The sequence below is a fragment of the Adiantum capillus-veneris genome, chromosome 11, assembly GCF_014529385.1.
Source record: "Adiantum capillus-veneris isolate H3 chromosome 11, ASM1452938v2, whole genome shotgun sequence".
Taxonomy (NCBI): domain Eukaryota; kingdom Viridiplantae; phylum Streptophyta; class Polypodiopsida; order Polypodiales; family Pteridaceae; genus Adiantum; species Adiantum capillus-veneris.
Window position 1 is genome coordinate 100,877,007 of NC_140941.1, and position 18,880 is coordinate 100,895,886.

The 18,880-nt window shown below is 47.0% G+C and overlaps 1 protein-coding gene across 5 annotated transcripts in view; it reads right to left on the bottom strand.

The window, feature by feature from the left end:
• LOC147447729 (uncharacterized) overlaps positions 1–18,880 on the bottom strand; it is a 188,635-nt gene that overhangs the window by 62,771 nt on the left and 106,984 nt on the right. For all 5 annotated transcript variants that reach the window (XR_015189634.1, XR_015189635.1, XM_086523446.1 and 2 more), the window contains exon 3: positions 52–104. Coding sequence is in view for 3 of the 5 variants with exons in the window: in XM_086523446.1 (XP_086379572.1) it covers positions 52–104 (53 nt within the window). In the remaining 2 variants the exon portion in view is untranslated. The remainder of the gene's footprint in view (positions 1–51; positions 105–18,880) is intronic.

Sequence of the window (18,880 nt, forward strand, 5' to 3'; positions counted from 1 at the left end):
ATAGCATTAGTTTGAAGATTCACCACACTCATAGAAGGCCAAAGGATGTACCTCAAGACCAGCATATACAGCTACAAACAATGCATAACCAGCAGCACCATAACCTACCCAACAGATGGAAAGTTTTAGCAATGACCCTCTAGAACTCTCAATTCCAAAACATTGAAACTAGAAAATGTTGTGATCATCCATCGATTTCTTAAAAAACACCGGATACTTTGTCTAAAATGGCGACAAAAAGTTTAACAAATTATCCATCACTCCTTAAAGAAAGAAAGAAAAAAACACTCCCAATCGCTAATATGACCATCCCTAGTTCTTTAGAACGACTTGACCATCAGCTTCTGGGTCTTCATCAAACAAAATGAAATGATGATTGCTGCATGCTAGGTTAGACTTTCAATAAAAGGGTGTCCTCCCAAATATTGTCCTAAGAACAAAACATTCACTTCAAAAGGAAGTCACGGAGCATTATCCATGTCACACCAGGATACAAGCAGTACGAACAACATATAGAAGGAAAAGAAGGTGAAACGCTTGCCACTTAATGCTTCCAAGTTGCCATGTTTGTGTGTTTAAAAAGGGCAATTAGAAGTATATGATTTGGTCTCTTGTGGATGAACCCCTTCAATGTCAAAATTACATTGATGATTGTGAGAAAGCATGCACACAAGACACTCATGCTCATACATATGCACAAAAATAATATATCAAACGTCTTCACAAGGCCAAAATGACCTTATGAGACCAAAAGTTACATACCAATAGAATCAGATACTCTGTCTAGAAAGCTATGAAAATAAAAAATGAACAGAAGATCTAAAATCTAGGCCTATCATACATTGATGGTAGGTGGGAGGGGTAAGAGAGTAAACATGGTGAACAGTGTAGGGAAGATAGGACTTAGAGACTATCTAGGCCTATCAGACATTAATGGTAGGTGGGAGGGGTGAGAGACTAAACATGGTGAACAGGGTAGGGGAGATGAGAGCTAGAGATTATCAAATTGTTAGGTCCAACGGAGGTGATTGATGATGATAGCTCAAGATGAGTGCTCAATATGTACACAAGGTTCCTTTTACTTTGATGAGAGAGATGTACAATGAGAGAGAGAGAGAGAGAGAGAGAGAGAGAGAGAGAGAGAGAGAGAGAGAGAGAGAGAGAGAGAAATGAAATGATATATTAACGTCTACGAAAGGCCAAAATGACCTATGAGACCAACTGATTACAATGATGAGTCTAGTACCAAGTCTGGGTACAAACAAAGAAAACTACAAACAAAGAACTGAGATAGGAGTGCTACTGACTCCTATGGGTGGCTGGTAGGCTGAGCAATGGTATCATGCCAAACAGGTACAAAATGGGGATAAGTGTCACCATGGTATAATAAAGAAATAGCATGGAGCCTATCCTGGTCGACACTCTGGTTGTCGTGCTTGAATCCTGTGGATCCTCTGCCACAATCTCCGCCGGTGCTGTGTGGCTCCCCTCCTCAGTCGCGGTCATCTCGATCTCCCCAACTCTATAGCTCAGTCAATGAGAGTACCGCTGGTGTGTGTATGGGTGGGAACCGAGCTCTGTGATGGTGGTGTCCCCTCTACTTTTGTGGTACTCAGACTGAAGAAATCTGAGATGCGTCTTTGGGACTGTCTCTGTCTTTGCCCTCTCAATAGAGCGTCTCTATGTCTCTGTATCTCAAGTAGAAATAATCCGAGACACCTTTGATCCTGATATCTCATGACTCTATCTAACGAGTCAAAACCATCTCTGAATAAACAATGAAAGCGTCCCCGTATCTCATAGTAGACTGCGCAGTGACATATGTAGTGAAACTCTGTCTCTGGCTCTGCATGGCATAACTGACAAATCCTACTGTCTGCTAGTATGCCTCTGAAAGAGAGAGAGAGAGAGAGAGAGAGAGAGAGAGAGAGAGAGAGACTCTCAGAGATTTTAACGTCTATGTGAGGCCAAAGTAGGCCTATGAGACAAATCAAGTATACATTTGTGTATGTCTTCCATCTATCAGACAAGTCAAAACAATCCAAACCGGTACAAAATAAAGAGAAAACCTTAGTGTATGATGGGATCTTTTTTTTGAGAGGGGGGGGGGGGGGGGGGGGGGGGGTGATGGAGCTCTAGTAGTAGGGATGTGTAGTTGTCTATATGCTCAGGGTAGTACAACCATGCAAGTGCATCAAGCTAGCTAGCTCCATCCTATGCTAATAGTGGGGTGTAGAATGTGGTACATGGGAGGATCAAGAGCAAGGGCTGCCCGGGATGACGCAGTTGGGTGAGCCATCATTTGGCTCATCTCTGCTCAGCAGCTCAACGCTCTCGGGTCTTGATCTCCTCGATCTGTCTATGGTGGAATCATCGGGCCCGGTTCATCGCAGCATGTTGGAGTCACTCCCCTAGGTGGATCTGAGGTATGGTCCTTTGGGAAAAGTCTGTAAGTTGTAACTGTCTTCCCCCACTTGTGTAACATGTGGACGTCGTCTGGCCCAGCTCATCTCAACCTGCTAGAGAGTCACTCCCCTCGGTGGATCTAGGAATGGAGGAGGTGTGGTCCCCTGCAAAAAATCTGTAAGTTGTGACTCTCTCCCCCCGACCTATGTCTCTGTATGTGGCTGCAAAAGTGTATCTCTATGCCTGTGTATCTTTAGCGGGTAGCGCCCCAACTGTCTTTAATCTCGAGAGTGCATGATCTCGTGAAAAGTAGGCTGCCCTCTGGATAATGACTCGTATCTGCCTCTAATATCATCATAAGCTTTGCATCTACAAACAAAATGCTCGTCACTCTCTACCTCTCTGCATACTCGACAGAGTCTCTCCTCTCTGGATATGTCATGAGCTCGTTCCACCTCTATCTCTAGTATGTATGATGATACTCTGAGCTGACCAATCGCCACCCATGAGCTATGTGTCATGTAGTTGGCCATATAGCATGGTCGTTGTATGAACCCATCCTCGAGTATGGTACGGAAATGATCTCTATAGTGTGACAATTTCCACTAAAGGGGAGATGTGATCCAAGTTTGTCTGATATATAGCTGCCAGAGCTCCTATCGAAGCACTATGTTTCTCTCACTATGTGAGAGATGAACCTGGGGTGATTCGGGGTCATAATGGAATGGTGGCAAGCTCTCAAGATCAAGGTCATGTGCTCCAAACCATGCTCTATATGGTGTGACAACTTCCACTAAAGGGGAGATGTGATCCAAGTTTTTCTGATATATAGCTGACATAGCTCCTATCGAAGCACTATGTTTCTCTCACTATGTGAGAGATGAACCTGGGGTGATTCGGGGTCATAGAGGAACGGTGGCAAGCTCTCAAGATTAAGGCCATGTGCTCCAAACCATGCTCTGACCTTGGCATACTAAGCTCTGTCATATCGACTTTGCTATCTGTATAGCTGACTCAAATGCTCGCAGTGTGAGTCTGTCAGTCGGGAGCTCTCGCTCTCTGGATAAACCAGACCGTTTGAAAGAGTGCCTCCACTTACCGGGGGGGGGGGGGGGGGGGGGGGGTTATAAGAAAGTTTTGCGCAGATGATGTCCTATGGCACACTGTAGGGGAACGATAGGGGGAGATCTATAATGGTCTCCAAGATTTGTGCACAAGGCATCCTCCCCCACACTCTCCAAGACGTTCTCTGTAACCATGGGTGCAAGTATCTATGGTGTATTGTATCATCTCATCTCAAGAAGAGATCATGTCCAAGGTATTGAATATCCTCTACAAATTCCTTTGACCATCTCTTGAATCCAACTACTCAAAATCACCTCATCTGTACCCACTGCCTCTCTGATCTTCCACATTGTTAGCGATGGTGGACCTGGCCAATCTGGTCTAATGAGGATAGTGAAAGGTGAATACCATGAGTTTGATGCTAAAACCCACACTAACCTCCCCATGGCATCCTCTATCAACTCTAAGAGCTCCTGCCTATACTCATCTAAGTTTATAACATCCCGAGTGATTCAAAGAATCCCTCAATGGAAATCATGAGCTCTATCACTGCTAAAAATTCATTCCAATAACTAGTTCCCTAGCTTTGGAGATAATGTGATCCTGAAGATAGGAGTGTCTTTACCAATAAACATAAGACCTCTCCTCTTTGTGACCTGAATAAGCAAAACATCTATCACCAAGGGACCAGGTCTAATTCTTTCTTCTAATGTCCTCCAAGCTCGAGCAAGCAAAAACTCCATGGGTAACCATGTAGAAGGAAGAGTTGAAGGTGGGGGAAGCAAGTCTAGCAAGGCCTCCTCTACTGTCACACAGAACCCTTAAGGACCCCCAACCTTCAAATCTGGTGCCTCTATTGTCTCCTCAACAAGAGACTGGACCTAGGTGTCTACAGACTGCTAAAGTGAAGGAGAAACACCTCCTTGTGTAAACTGTCTCTTATTTGTAGGACAGTCCTGTTGTGGCTCTGATACAAGCACCTCCCTCCTCCTATAGACCATGAGACAGGACCTGGTTTCTAGAACCACTGCTCTGACTATGAGAAGATCTCTAACTTTGTTGCTACTGCTGCAGTCTCTAACTTGGATCTTTTTGCTTCTCTATATTATGTTGTTGCTGCTGCAGATCAGAGTCTTTATATCTCTGTCTTTGTCTCTATCCTGCTCGCCTCTAGGTGCCTTTAGGACAATCTCTGACAAGATGTCCCAAGGAATGATAATAACGGAACTAATTCGAAACAACAAGGGACAGATTAACCTCTAAAACTTGATTACTAACTCAAAATGGACTGATTCTAGAAATGTCTGGCTTGCAGTAGTGATCACCTTCACCAAGGGTGTAGAAGACTCCACATCAATAGACTGAAACTAAGAGAACTAATCCAAACTGTCGAAGCACTGAAGGCACTCTAAATTGTGCATGCAGATCTGGGAAAGAAAGCTTCACTGGAAATCTGGGGATCTATTGCAACTCATCAAATGATGCAACCTCAAAATCTGATTACTCCAAAGACGATGAATGTGCTAATAGAGAGAGAACAACATGCCACCAGGGAGTGAGCTGCAGGCACTGAAGTAAAAACCAATACAGCTCTCTCCCCAATAAAATCTATCTCTGTGGCTGCTCCGTTGGGCTGAGCTGCTTGAACCCAATCCCTAAGACGACCCCTTTCACGAGGAGTAGAGAAGCCGACCAGTCGACAAATGGCTGCATTGTCATGGAGACCCCCGTGCAAATATCTAACATCATAATCTGATTCTCCAGCCAGCCGTACTAAGGGCTCCACTCCTCCTGTATTCACCGTCAAACTGAATTGCCTACTACTGTTGAACTGAGGAGGAAAATATGAGGCCGAAGAAAACACGAGCCCAAAGACCCTTCCTCATCTCACCCCTCGAAACCTTGATACAATGTAAGAGAGAGTGTATGTTTGAGTGCTATTGAACTGTAAGCTACGCGCTAAGGTTTGTCCCAACCTAAGCACCACAATTCAGCAACAGTTTACCTTGAGTGGCCGAGTGCAGGGCAGCACGCAATTACAAAGCAACACGCAAGTAATATACAGTACGAATGTGGGCAGACACGCAGCTCTAGCAAGCGTGCACTCAGGTAGAGCATAGGCGTGCGCAATGCTGGCAGCGCATGCGAACAAGAACGCTGTAGGAAGCCTGCCGCCTGCGTGCAGCAAAGACAAGTGCACAGCGGCAAGGGGCTTATGACTGAGGGTTCACACAGCAGTGGCTAATTGAGGGTGCACGCATAGGAACATCAAGGTGGCTCTTGCATAGGCAGGCAGCCAGTTAGGGTAAGCTGGTCATGTCAAATGCTCCATTGGAAACCATAGAATCTTTCTACTTTTTCTAAAGTGGTATTCATGCCTCTATACCCACTTGTGAGTGCATCATGTGCATCGTGCAATATGGTTTTGCTATGGTTTCGCTAAGAGAAGGTAACACACAAAGATGATGACAAAAAAACAAGAGACCATCACGAATGAGATAGTTGTTTGGCGCTTGTGCAGCAAGAGCTTGCAACCATTGCTTACCAAACTCGGAATCTGCATATGAATTTTTCACGCTATTAAAGATACTCCACTAAGGGAGACTCTGAACCTTGACTCAAGAGCCAAGATTTGTCCTTTGCGACTTAACGCATCGGCAACTAGGCTAGCCTTACCTCGAACATATTCAATCAAACCCCAAATTGCTCAAAAAATTGGGACAATCTAGCTTAACGGTCACTCCAATGTGCAATAGCCATAGACTGGAGCCACTTGAGGGCTTGATGATCAATATAAACAATTAAATCTCTACCATATGAAATATGCTTCCAATGCTTTGAGAAATGAATGACCAAAGAGAAGTTCCTTATTGCACACTGAGTAGTTCTCTTCTACATTGTTTAACTTTCTACTGAGAAACGCATTTGGACAGCCATTCTGCTACAACACAGCTCCTATGCAAGCGTTGCTCGCATCCGTCTATACCTCAAATGATCTACCAAGAGTCAAGGATGAGACACGGAGTTGAATTCACCGAAACCTTGAGAGCTTCAAAAGCCTCGACGATTGCCTCGGGCAAGATAACACGAGTCTTAACCCCTTTCAAAACATCAATCATACGTGAGGAAATGCGTACAAAATCCTTGATATGTGAACTATGTGCTTGACACAAACCTAAAAATGATTGCACATTATATGTTGTTTTGGGTAAATCCCAATTACGAACCTGTTCTACCTTTGTGGGATCCGATGAGACCCCGTCTGTAAAGATGATGTAGCCTAGAGAAGTAACCTCAATTAGAAAAATTCCAACTTCTTAGCTCCAATTCCCTTAAGAAGGCAATTATTCTTACCCAAGCTCAACTCCTTCCTACAGGTGCACCCTTGACAGCCTTGCACTCACACCAAGGTTGCTTTTTCCCACCACACATCGATTAGCCTGTCACAACATGCAACGTCCGCTCTTGATGAGTGGAATAAAGAAACTATGGGGAGGCTAGACAAACCCTTCTTTTTTTGGTTACGTGCCACTCTTCAAAAGCATAAATTAGACAGATCAACACACCCAGGTTTTTCTTGGGTTACATTAGTTTTTCTCTTGAGTGATGATACTAAAGCATTGCCAAAGTGTTTTAATGCCAATGTTAGGTGCAACGCAAGTGATTGATGGCGATAGCTCAGGATGGGTGCTCCTTACATACACAAGGTTCCTTTTACGTTATGCACAATAGACGAGAGAGAGAGAGAGAGAGAGAGAGAGAGAGAGAGAGAATGAATACTATGAATGAAGGTTTTGTGAGCGATAGAGAAAGAATCAAGAATAACACCGGATGGGGTGCCAAACCCCCTTCCAAGGGGCCCACCACTCTATTGCTATAGTGGTATTTTCTTTAATTTGCACAAATTCTGAAACCATGGATCTAGATGCTAATATGCTCATGGGATCATGCAATGACTGCGTGGACTCAACGGTGCGGAAGAGGCCAAGGCTTACATCTGAAAACGCTAAGGGATCTGACTTGGATCTACTATCTGATGCTGATCTCCATAGGCTATGGCTGAAATCTGAAAACGCTCACTCTAGGGCTAAAATCTGCAAAATGATGGGCTGATTTGATGCTAGGGAAAACGCCAGGCTCATCAGCAACTAAAATCGCTAAAGGCTGAAATCTGATGCAGGCTAAAAGCACTAGGAATGCTGAGGATCTTCCGATGAGATGCTTGAGGAAAAATGCTAGGAGAGGTCAAACGCTAGAGGCATGCTGAGGTGCTTAGGGCAATGATCCGAAGCCCTCTATAAATGGCCAGTGGAAGCATCCTCCAATCTCATAAAATGTGGTAGATCGACATATGTAGTGCTTCTCTATCTCTGGCTCATGCTGGCATACCCTCTCCTCTGGTGGTATTCTCCTGTATCTGCATGTCTCTAGCTTGAGTTGGTGTGAAGAAATGGGGATCGGGCCAATGGCACATCTCAGACCGTGTAATAGGTGTGTGTCCATGTAGCTGGGTCATACTATGAAACCATCATATATAGTATGAATAAAATGTTCCCAATAGACATCCATCTTCGTCCCTAGCGCCTGTGAGGGCACTAGCCATGTTCTCTTAGTGTCTAGCTAGATGAGGTCCTATCTAATGACTCTAGTAAGCTCCTGATGTGTCAGGCTTAGGGAGGGTGCATTTAGAGAGTATTGAAAGGGGGGTATTCAGTCTATGCTGAACCCATGAATCTCAAACCATGATGTCATCTGCGCATACCAGCATGATGTCTCCCCCTGCATGGTAAGCTGCCTGGAAGACTCGAGCAAGTCTCGACTCTCATGGCAATGCCCATATACTGTGGAGAAAGGAAACTCATCTGGAAAAGGCCTCAACAACGATCGGCAATGATGTTATCTCGGCTCTGATGATCTCATGCCGGACTGAAGCCTCAGCCCTAATCATCCTCGAGATCATGGATATCAACGGTCACTTCATTGATCTCCATGTGCGTCCCGATCTATTGTGATGATCTAAACTGGGCCGGGCCCCCATAGCTATGCACCATAGAGTATGGCTGATGAGACCAGAGTGTCAAATGGCTGATGAGACCAGAGTGTCAAAAGGCCATAGCTTAGTCTAGGGCTCCTCGAACTGCACTAATGCACACATCCTCTCTAGTCCGCTCGATGATGCACATCCTCTAGTCAACCTTGCCTCTGGTGCCCCTCTCAAGGAGAAAGCGGGCCCACCAAAGTAAGGTTGTTTCCCTACGTACGTACGGATCCGATCCGTACCATACGGCCGTATTGTACTGATTCGTATGGTACGGATCAATCCGTACAAGTCTCTGAGAGGTAAGGCCATCAAGTATTTTCGTGAGGGTTTACGAGCCATTCTGTACACGTTTGGGCACACAGATAGAGAGCATTAGCCACATGGGCTAGCTAGCTACTCAGTTCTACTACATAGACTCACTTATTGAGTTGAATGGTTTCATTTATGCCATTTGTACTCTCTATGATGAGCCTTTTTGTTATAGCCTGTAGGCTACCATCTATGGTACTTTGATGTTTTTAGTATTGGTGTGCTATTTCAGATCTCATTTGAACTTTGATATGCCCGTATAGTGTTCAATGTTCAATGTCATCTAAAGTCTCTTGCAATAGTTACATAGTATGACAGTATGTAGATGTCTTGTAAAACATGTCTTTGAATGTCTCTAAAAGCTGCTGCATGTAATCTTGTTTTTAATAGGAAATATCCTAGAAAGTTTGGTAAATTGAGGTTTTTTTACAAGACTACGTATTTTTTACATACATAAAGATATATTCTATACGAAACAACGTACAGTACGTACAGATCCGTCACGTACAATACATTTGGAACATACTCCACATTCTCCTGTCCAAATAAGAATGTAGGCGATGCTCTCTTCACCCACTATGCGGTGGTGTTGAAGACCATGGCATTGGTTTTATTAAGGTTCATAACAAACCACTATCCTACAGACTCTAAGTACCAACGCACTAGGAAAGTTGCTAGAGACAAAACCTCCAAGCTCGTGATAATAACAAACTCAAAGCAACGCTCGTTGCTGCTGTCCATCCCCTTCGCCTGCTTCACCATCGCCCAGCTCCCACCCCTTGCTAGCGCGCTCTTCCCTCTCCTCCGCCCCCTTGCACGCTGCCGTTTAGCCTCCCCCCCCCCCCCCCCTGCCCCCCCCGCCTCCCTCTCCATCGTTGCCCGCTCTGCACCTCTTTCGCCAACACTCCCACGCTCACGATGTTGTTGTTGCAACCGCCTCACCCAACCCATTTTAAAAAACCCCTAAAACATTTTACGCCTATCCCCCCCCCCCCCCCCCCCCCCCCCCCCCCCCCCCCGCGCGCACGCGCACACACACTCACATTCACTCATTACCTCCTTCAAGCAGCCTCAGTCCCCCCCATCCCCCTCCAAGGTTCCTACACGCTGAGGGTCTCTCTTCGTCTTCGCGTTCTTACCTCGACATCGTCTCCCCCCCTCTTCTTCGACCGAAGCAGCGGACACAGATGGAGGCTCAAGCTCCGCCACAGAGGGACTCCGATGAAGTCCCCTCGCCCGACCCCGCTGAGCCCACCATTCGATTTGCTCTCACACCAACAGAGCAAGTGAGCCTAGCCACAGAGGTGGAACACCTTCAGGCGACTTCCGTCATCTGCAAGATTCTCAGCACCAGACCTAGCAGAGGAGAGGTGCGTTATCTTCTCCAGGCCCGCCTTCTTGCAGGTGGGCAAGATCTTGGATGTTCAGTTCCTCGAACGTGGCTACTATCGGATAGAGTTCGAGACTTCCAAGATGGCAACCAAGGTCATCGCTATGAGCCCATTGGCCATCCGAGCTGTTTGAGCCCGCTTTCGACAGTGGCGGCATGATTTTGATCCAGCTACAGATGTTCTGGTAGAGGAGGCAAACCTTCCCATCTCCGTCTGCTTTCCTGGTTTGAGGAGGGAGTACCTGCCCGCATGGCAGTCTCTATACCTGCCAAGGCGGCCGACATCCCCTCAATACGTGTTCTGGTTCGGGACACCCACACTCTTCCGAAGGTCATCCTACTACCTTGAGTGAGTGGGGGTTGGTTCCGTCAGAACGTGGAGTATTCGGGCCTCCCAAATTAGTGTTTCATTTGCAGACAGATGGGCCATTTGGCAAAGGCATGTCCTTCCAGGAGACCTTGATCCACATCGCATGCGTAGCCTCCCAAGCAATCAAACAGCTAACGGTTGGCAGCAGGTGCGTGGCCGCCGTCGATCGACAGGGGCGTGCTCGCTCCACCGCTCCCCCTGGTGGCCGACCTTTTGCAGCTCAACAGCACTGGGTTCCGACTCGGAACCGTTTTGACCCCCTTCAGCAGGACCCACCTGAGGAGGCCCCCGTCCACTTCAGTATCTCCACCTCCACCCCCTCCTCTCTCAGACGCTGCCACTCCCTCGCCTCCTCCTCCTCCCCCTCCTCCACCTTCACCTCCCATCCCTCCTCTCTCCCTGATGGGGCCCACAGCCTCACCTCCTAACCCCTCCACCACTCCTCAGGCGCACGGGACTGGACACGCGTCTGCTGCGAGGCGATCTCTTGGTAATGCTTTCGCTACGAGCCGTGTGGCTCGAGAGGGACAACCCCACTGCAGGCCGCCTTTTTTGGCACAGACTTCTTTTGCAGCTCTCCCTAGCGGTTTGACTAACTTTGACATTTGCAGACGCTGGGACTTCTTCGACTACAGTTTCACTCGGTTTCTTGGTGACTCTTCTCTTGACCTGGAGGAGGCTTGCTTTCGAGTCCATGTCCTCTTTCTAGCAGCTAGAGGCATTGAGGCTTTAGACACAGCGGTGGGTTTTTTCTTCCCATTGTGCGGTAGGGATCTCACAAAGTGGACCCAGCACACGATTCTTGATTGGCTCCAGACTTAGGCTACTGAGTTCTCACACCACACACATCTAGTGTAGACACTTTGGCCTCTGGCCAAGTTCAGCGTGACGCCTCCGGATACAGTGGGTTGCAAGCACATTGTGGTGCATTTGTTTGCTGACACTCAGAGCCCTCCTTGTTATGTATTTGTACATGAGGATTCTTGGAGAGAGGATGTAGCCCTTCGGGCTGCACCCTCGGCTTGGGCCTAGGCGGGACAGTCACTTCTTTCGCGCCTGTCTAGAGGTCATTCAGATGCGGATTACTCCCCATCCAAACCGGCCTCAAAGATAGCGAGGTTGGCTGCTATGGTGGCAGCTATTTTCTCCCACAAACTCCATGAGGATCATCTCATGGAATGTGCAGGGATTAGGAGGGCCCTAGCTTCAGCGTCGGCGGGGTCGGCTACGTTAGGAGCTTCAGAGATGCCTTGTGGGTGGTGAGATTGACATTCTTATGCTACAGGAGCATCATCTTTGTGAGAGTCGCATTAGATGGTGTGGTCAAATTTTGCGTGGTCCCTATGAGACGTTTTGGTCCGCTGCTTTTGGACCTGGAGGCATCCAGGGTAGGGTATGTATGACTATTGTGGATTCATTGCAGTAGGCCATTGTGGGCAGAGGGATTATTGTGCCATGCAAGGCTCAGTGGATTACTATGCAGGTTCAGGGTTGGCTCATGGGCTTCCTCAACATCTAGGCGCCCAATGTGGCGAGTGCACGTGCAGAGTTTTGGTGCCATATTGTAGAGTCTCTGCCGCAGGCAGAGCAATGGTGCATTGGGGGTGACTTCAACATGTTGGAGGACCCCTCTAACAGGATTGGAGGTAATTGTGCATGGAGTTGAGTTGACAGCTTGGGAGAGGTTATGTATGACTCTACAAGTTTCAGATGTGTGGCAACATTCTAGCTTTGTGAGGCCTCCGAACAGCCTGGCCTTTTCTCATTCGGACCGCAGAGTGGGAGGAGTGAATCTATCTCAGATAGATCGCTTCTACACTAGTGACTATTTATGTGACTTGGGTGGGTCACTTGGCATTCTGGCTAGGACTTCTTTTTCGGACCATGCACCAACACCCATCGTTCGTATCACCATATTCCAAATCAGCCAGCTATGCGGATTCTTTAAAGGCCGCAAAAATTTACAACAAGTTAGGATGAGATACCCTAAGCTTCTTTTGTAAGGCTATCCTTGTAAATATTCACCTTATGAATAAAGAACCAAGTTTTTTGAATTGAGTATCTTGATCTTGTGTCTATTCTGAAGTTAAATCTTAGCCATGTCATAAGTCTTTAAATTGTCAGTCTAGCGATCTTACGAAATCATGTATATAATTGCTTCTGTTCTTTATACCGTGCTTGTTTGTTTTTCTCAAATTTCCAATATTGAGGACTTCACACTTGGACCCCGGCCCATTGGGGTAGCAGTGGTGTCACAAACTGATGACCTGGCAATGCCCAAACACACACACAGACACACGCAGATGACGTGGCAGCCAGTACGGACGACCGGATTGTAGGCTGACTCGTTGACGTGGCAGCTGTACGGAATCCCGTGATTTGCGTTGACTGGCTGACGTGGCGGCTGTACGGAATCACGCGATTCACATTGACATGCTGAAGTGGCAATCGTACGGAACTCTGCTTTTAGCACTGGCTGTTTTTACTGGCAGATTTTGAGCCAGTTGATTTTGGGATAATTTGCTTTTGAGTTTGAAAGCTTTTGTGGCTCTGCTTTTAGCATCCCTTGTAACCTTTATAATGAACCCAAGGGGGGCTCACTCTGCAGAGCATCTGGACGCAGAGTCTGAGAGTGAGCACCCACGGGAGTTGTACTTTGCTCAAAGATTAATATAAAAAGAAATACCAAAAGGGGCGCCAGTCTTTGGGGCCAATACCTCTTGAGCACGAAACTCCTCCAGGCCGTGTCGACTCTCTCTCGACTCTCTCTCTACAATTTGTGCAAATAATCTAAAGCAAATACTTGCTCTGGCAACAGAGCAAGGGGCCCTTGAGAGCGTTCGGGACCCGATATTCGGTGTCATCTCTCTCTCTCTCTCTCTCTCTCTCTCTCTCTCTCTCTCTCTCTCTCTCTCTCTCTCTCTCTCTCTCTCTCTCTCTCTCTCTCTCTCTCTAGCGCAAGGCTGAAGGACTATGGCGGACAACTCTCTCTCTCTACAACAGCGCGAGGCTGAAGGCTTGTGGTGTGAGGGAAGGGCAGCGTGAGGGAAGCTCTCTCCGTGAGCAGGTCTCAAGGCAGCAGGGCAACGAGGTGGGCCTCTCTCTCTCTCTCTCTCTCTCTCTCTCTCTCTCTCTCTCTCTCTCTCTCTCTCTCTCTCTCTCTCTCTCTCTCTCTCTCTCTCTCTCTCTCTCTCTCTCTCTCTCTCTGTGTGTGTGTGTGTGTGTGTGTGTGTGTGTGTGTGTGTGTGTGTGTGTGTGTGCGCAGCAGCGCGCACAGTGGGAGTAGTAACGCACAGGTTTGGGTCTCTCTCTCTCTCTCTAGCGCGAGGCTGAAGGCCTGTGGCAGACAGCGAGTAGGTTTGGATTGAGGAAGAGCAGAAAAGGAAGAATCGGGCTCAGCATGTGCGGGTCACAGGAGTCAAAGACAAAGAGAATGTAGATGAAGAAGTGAGGGAACTACTACAATGCATGGGCATCACAAAGCCTACTCACACAAGTGCATGGAGAGTGGGCAAGAAAGGAATCGATGAGAAGGGAAACGTAAAGGATAGGGCACTTATTCTCCGCTTCCCGAATATAGAAATAAGGAAAGAATTTCTAAAGAAGAGGCCAACTCTTAAGAAAACCGGTATTTTCCTGGGAGATGACCTTACATTGGCACAAGTGGCACACATGCAAGAGTTGATGCCAGAGATCAGGGCAACAAGAGAAAAGGGGAAAATTGCCTTTTATAGAGGAGGGAAAGTAGTGGTTCTGGAAAAGCGCTCATCATGACGGTGCGAGACCCATGGGGCGACGCTCCGGATAGCGGCGTGGAATTGTAATGGATCATATAGGCTAGATGTAGGTGCCTTTGAAGACAGCTTTAGGGACAGGGACATAGTTTTCTACTCAGAGACACACCAGATACCGGGACAGTTTATGCCACATGTGAAGGGGTATTTATGGGAAACAGATGGTCGACCAGACAAGAGATCTCTACGAGGTAGCCGGGGTTCAGGAGGAGTAGCAGTCTTATTTAAAGAGGAGCTGAGACCACTACTACAGATTATCAGGAAAGATGAACAAGCAAGGTGTATGTGGGTGAGAATGAGAGCCGAGACAGTGTTTCTCTTGCTTTCGCTCACGCGTAAGCAGAAAGTAAGCAGATTCCTTATTATTGGCTGCAATTCAATTCTAGCTGAACAGTAAAGTTGACAGTAATAAAAAGTTTACAAAAGTGTCGTTTGTATTTTTGCAATATTACATTGTGTCTTTTCTCTCACCAATTCCCATAGCAAGCAGCCCAGTGCTGATCTGGACTCACCGATCGCACGTAAATACCTTGACATCTTCAGTGAACCAAATGTGAAACTGAGCCAGCGTGGAACTTTGGTTAACACCACACCGCAGTGGGTTAGGAGATCGGCACCAACATTTGCATATGGCCAGGATACAGTAGAGTACACAGATGCATACACATACCTTGGTGTGGTATTTACAGAACCGAAGTTTACTCTTAAGAAAGTAGTGGATGCTAGATTGTCTAGAGCCTCTACGGCCTTGGGAGGGTTGGAGAGGATGTGTTCACAAGTGCAGTTTCAAGAACCACGAAAAAAACTTTGGCTCTTTGATACTGTGGTGGCTTCGGCTATGCTTTATGGGGTCCAGATTTGGGGACCATCTGTGGATCAGGATAATTGGAAGTCAATGGAGAGACCTTTGGTATCTGTGATTTCCCGAATGATTAGAACCAAGGCCACCGTACCACACGCGATTACCCGAGCAGAACTAGCTGCCCCTCCGATAGAAATTGAAGCTCTTACCAGATCAGTGTCCTTTATACATGGTTTATGGGATACAAATAATTGCCGATATACTAGATTGGCCCTCGAATCCTCTCGACGGTTAGCAATGAAAGGAGATACATCATGCTGGTATGCGCAACTGTCCTCGTGGTTTCAAAGACACGGGTTCAGTATGGAAAGATTACCCCCCTTCCAATACTCTCTTGAGGCTCCATCACTGGCAATCACACGAACGGAGATTAATAAAATCATCCGCCAAGATCTTATACAGTTGGACACTAAGAGGACATGGGTGGACCCTACACAAGAATTGAGCACGAAGATGGCCGACTACAAAGAAAACTTCCTACAGCTATCTGAAGATGGTTTTGTGATTCGCCCGAGCTACATGGATACCCACCTATCTCATGGTTTGAGATGTGCTATTCATCAGATTCGTACATCCTCACACCAGCTGGAAATTGAATTTGGCAGATTTAGGGGAATCCCACCTGAGAGCAGAATTTGCAAGTTATGCGGAATGGAGCCGGAGACAGAATTACACTACATATGCCACTACACCGTATACTATGAGATACGTGGGCGTTTCCATTGCCTATTTAAAGAAGGCTTTGGACCTCTAGATAGAGTCATGCAATACCAAGATCAAAGGTGCTTAGACCTGTACCTACTGGAACTACATCGGCACAGGGATAATCTAATGAGAAGACAAAGAGCACTACAGCCTCAGAGGCAGATCACAGATTTCTTTGGATCGAGAGGAAGGAGAAGCAAGAGGCCAGCAGCGAGCACAAAGGAGTACCCACATTCATACCAAAGGCACCCTCATTGACAGGGCGATTGAGCTTAGGAAATCGAGACGACCACGACCGAGATGCAGAAGTACACTTCATCGGCGGAGACTACAACAAAGGATTAGAAGCATTCTAGCCAAACACCTAGAATGCTCCTAAGAAGTTTATCTAATACTTTGTATTTAGTTTTTTTCGCATTTATTTTCACACTTTCGCACTTTTCAGACGTTGTAACAGACTCACCACTTTTGTATCAGTTTGGTCTCATAGGTCACTCTGGCCTTTTGAAGACGTTAATATAACATTTCATTTCATTTCTCTCTCTCTCTCTCTCTCTCTCTCTCTCTCTCTCTCTCTCTCTCTCTCTCTCTCTCTCTCTCTCTCTCTCTCTCTCTCTCTCTCTCAGCTAGCTGCTTAATTCACACCTAGTAGTTTAGAATTCCATAGTATTTTATTGTGACATTTGTCATTTCATTTTTGTCATACTCTGACTTTGTATCAAATCCACCACATTGTAACTTTCTGGTCTCATAGGTCACTTTGGCCTTTTGAAGACGTTAATATAACATTTCATTTCATTTCATTTCTCTCTCTCTCTCTCTCTCTCTCTCTCTCTCTCTCTCTCTCTCTCCTCTCTCTCTCTCTCTCTCTCTCTCTCTCTCTCTCTCTCTCTCTCTTTGTGTGGGGGCCGTGAGCAAATACGCCATCAGCTTTACAGGTTGCAGGTGCGGGGCAGCAGGCCCGTCCCACAATGGGGGCTGCTCTCGGGTTCCATGCACCAGAAGAGACGGGTTGCGTGAGGGCCTGGTTAATGCACACTCAGCAGCGAGCGGTGCTGCTTGCGGATACCTTACAGAGGGGTTGCGGGACTTATTGTTTACAGCCAGACAGAGGGACAGCGAGAGGCTATTCCTGATTATGAGAGGCGCCCATACTTGGCTGTGGCGCAGGTCCTCCTCACGAGTTTACGAGGGGGCAACAGGTCAGACATACAGGGAGCCTGCGGGGCTCTGGCAGATGCAAAATTGTCGCCGCGAGCTGACACAATAGGGGGCCGCGTGTTTGCTGGTTGCATACGCCGCGAGTAAGTGAGCCCGATACATCTCTTGAACAACAAAACATGGAACCAATCTCCCCTGCACAGGACCCGACACAGGACACGGAAGCCGTCAATTTCTCACCTGTTTGCAAGTCGCGTGCAAAGGCAACCTTCATGATCACAAATAAGCGGATGGCGCAGATGGAGAGGGAAATGAAGGAGTGGAAAACAGAGATGGAAGGATGGTGGAAGGAAAAGGCCAACCTTCTTCAGATAGTCTTCAATGAAGGCGCACAATGGAAGGAGAAAGAGAGCCTTAACGCAGAAATACACACACTTAAAGAAGAAGTCTCAGCCCTCAAACAGGAGAACCCAAACGCCGAGATACGAACACTCAAAAAAGAAGTCTCTGCCCTTAAACACGAGCTTGCGGACAGAGTAAGCTGTCACGAGGACGTGGAAGTTATTAACCATGTCACAGAGATGTGGCAACTGCTAACCTTGGTTGTTGGTTTCTTTCCAATGGGGTTTATTTTATTTGTTTTGAGACCCTCTTTTTGAAGTAGCAAACAGTCGGACATTGTATGGCCAATGTGAACGGTAGATTCACCCGCAGACGGGAAGTGGTCGGCACTGGAATTCGTATGGTAAGAGGATGTCTAGGCTCAGAGCAAGATCATATAGGTCCCCCCGTCGCACTTAGCAAGTTGGTGGATACTAGGAAGTGAACTCAATTAAGGCGTAAAGTCAAGGTGGGACTACCAACAAAAAGTATCCGACGGTTGGGCCACATTGCATTTTTGGATGCGGTCCCAATGAGGATAGATGGTCAGAAGACCAGTGGCAGCCCAACGGAAGCATCTCCTAAAATTTAGGGAACTGCTATTTTGGGCCGTGAAATGTGTTCGCGTCATTACCTCCGGTATGACTAGGGGAACATTTTATAACTCTGCCGCGAAGTCAACTGACGCGTCGGTTGGGATATTTTTAAGCGGCGAACCCGAAACGGGAAAATGCTTGAAAATGCGCCAAGTGTCACATTTTCGTGAACTTTCCTCTTGCAGAAAAATGGACACTGATTTTTATGTTGGGAGAGGCCTCATTTCAACTTTTGTCATAGGTTAAGAGCTATGGAGTGCTTCCTTTCCCTCTCATGTACAGTGTGGTGCTAGGAGTGATGCCCTGCACACTACACACTGCTCTCTCTCTCCCCTACGTGCAGTTATGTGATGCCCCGTAAGAGGGCTCCTCATTTGACTGATGTACAGTTGTGTGGGTTCATGCTTTTGTGCTGAGGCAAGAGCCTCCTTGAGCAGGAACAGGGGTAGCTAGCTGCTGCTCCAAAGTAGGCACTGGTGAGGGTCATAACCTCACCGTACAGGTGCAAAATCAGCGCTGTGTATGCGCTGTAAATTCACTGTTTTTCAGCCATACGGACGCCAGGACCATTGGGAATCATGCCCCACAGGCACAAGACAGTTAGGGGACTGTTTGGGGCTGAAAACACGGAAAACCAGTAAATACAGCATGCTGAATTTACTGTTTTTGGACAGGAATCAGAGGATATATGACAGTGCAAGCGAGTTCCAGCAGGGGAATTGGTTTCGCGCAAGTTTTGGGGTTGTTATGCTGCCGAAATTTGGCCAAATCAAATGGTATCTAGGTGGATACACGTGAAG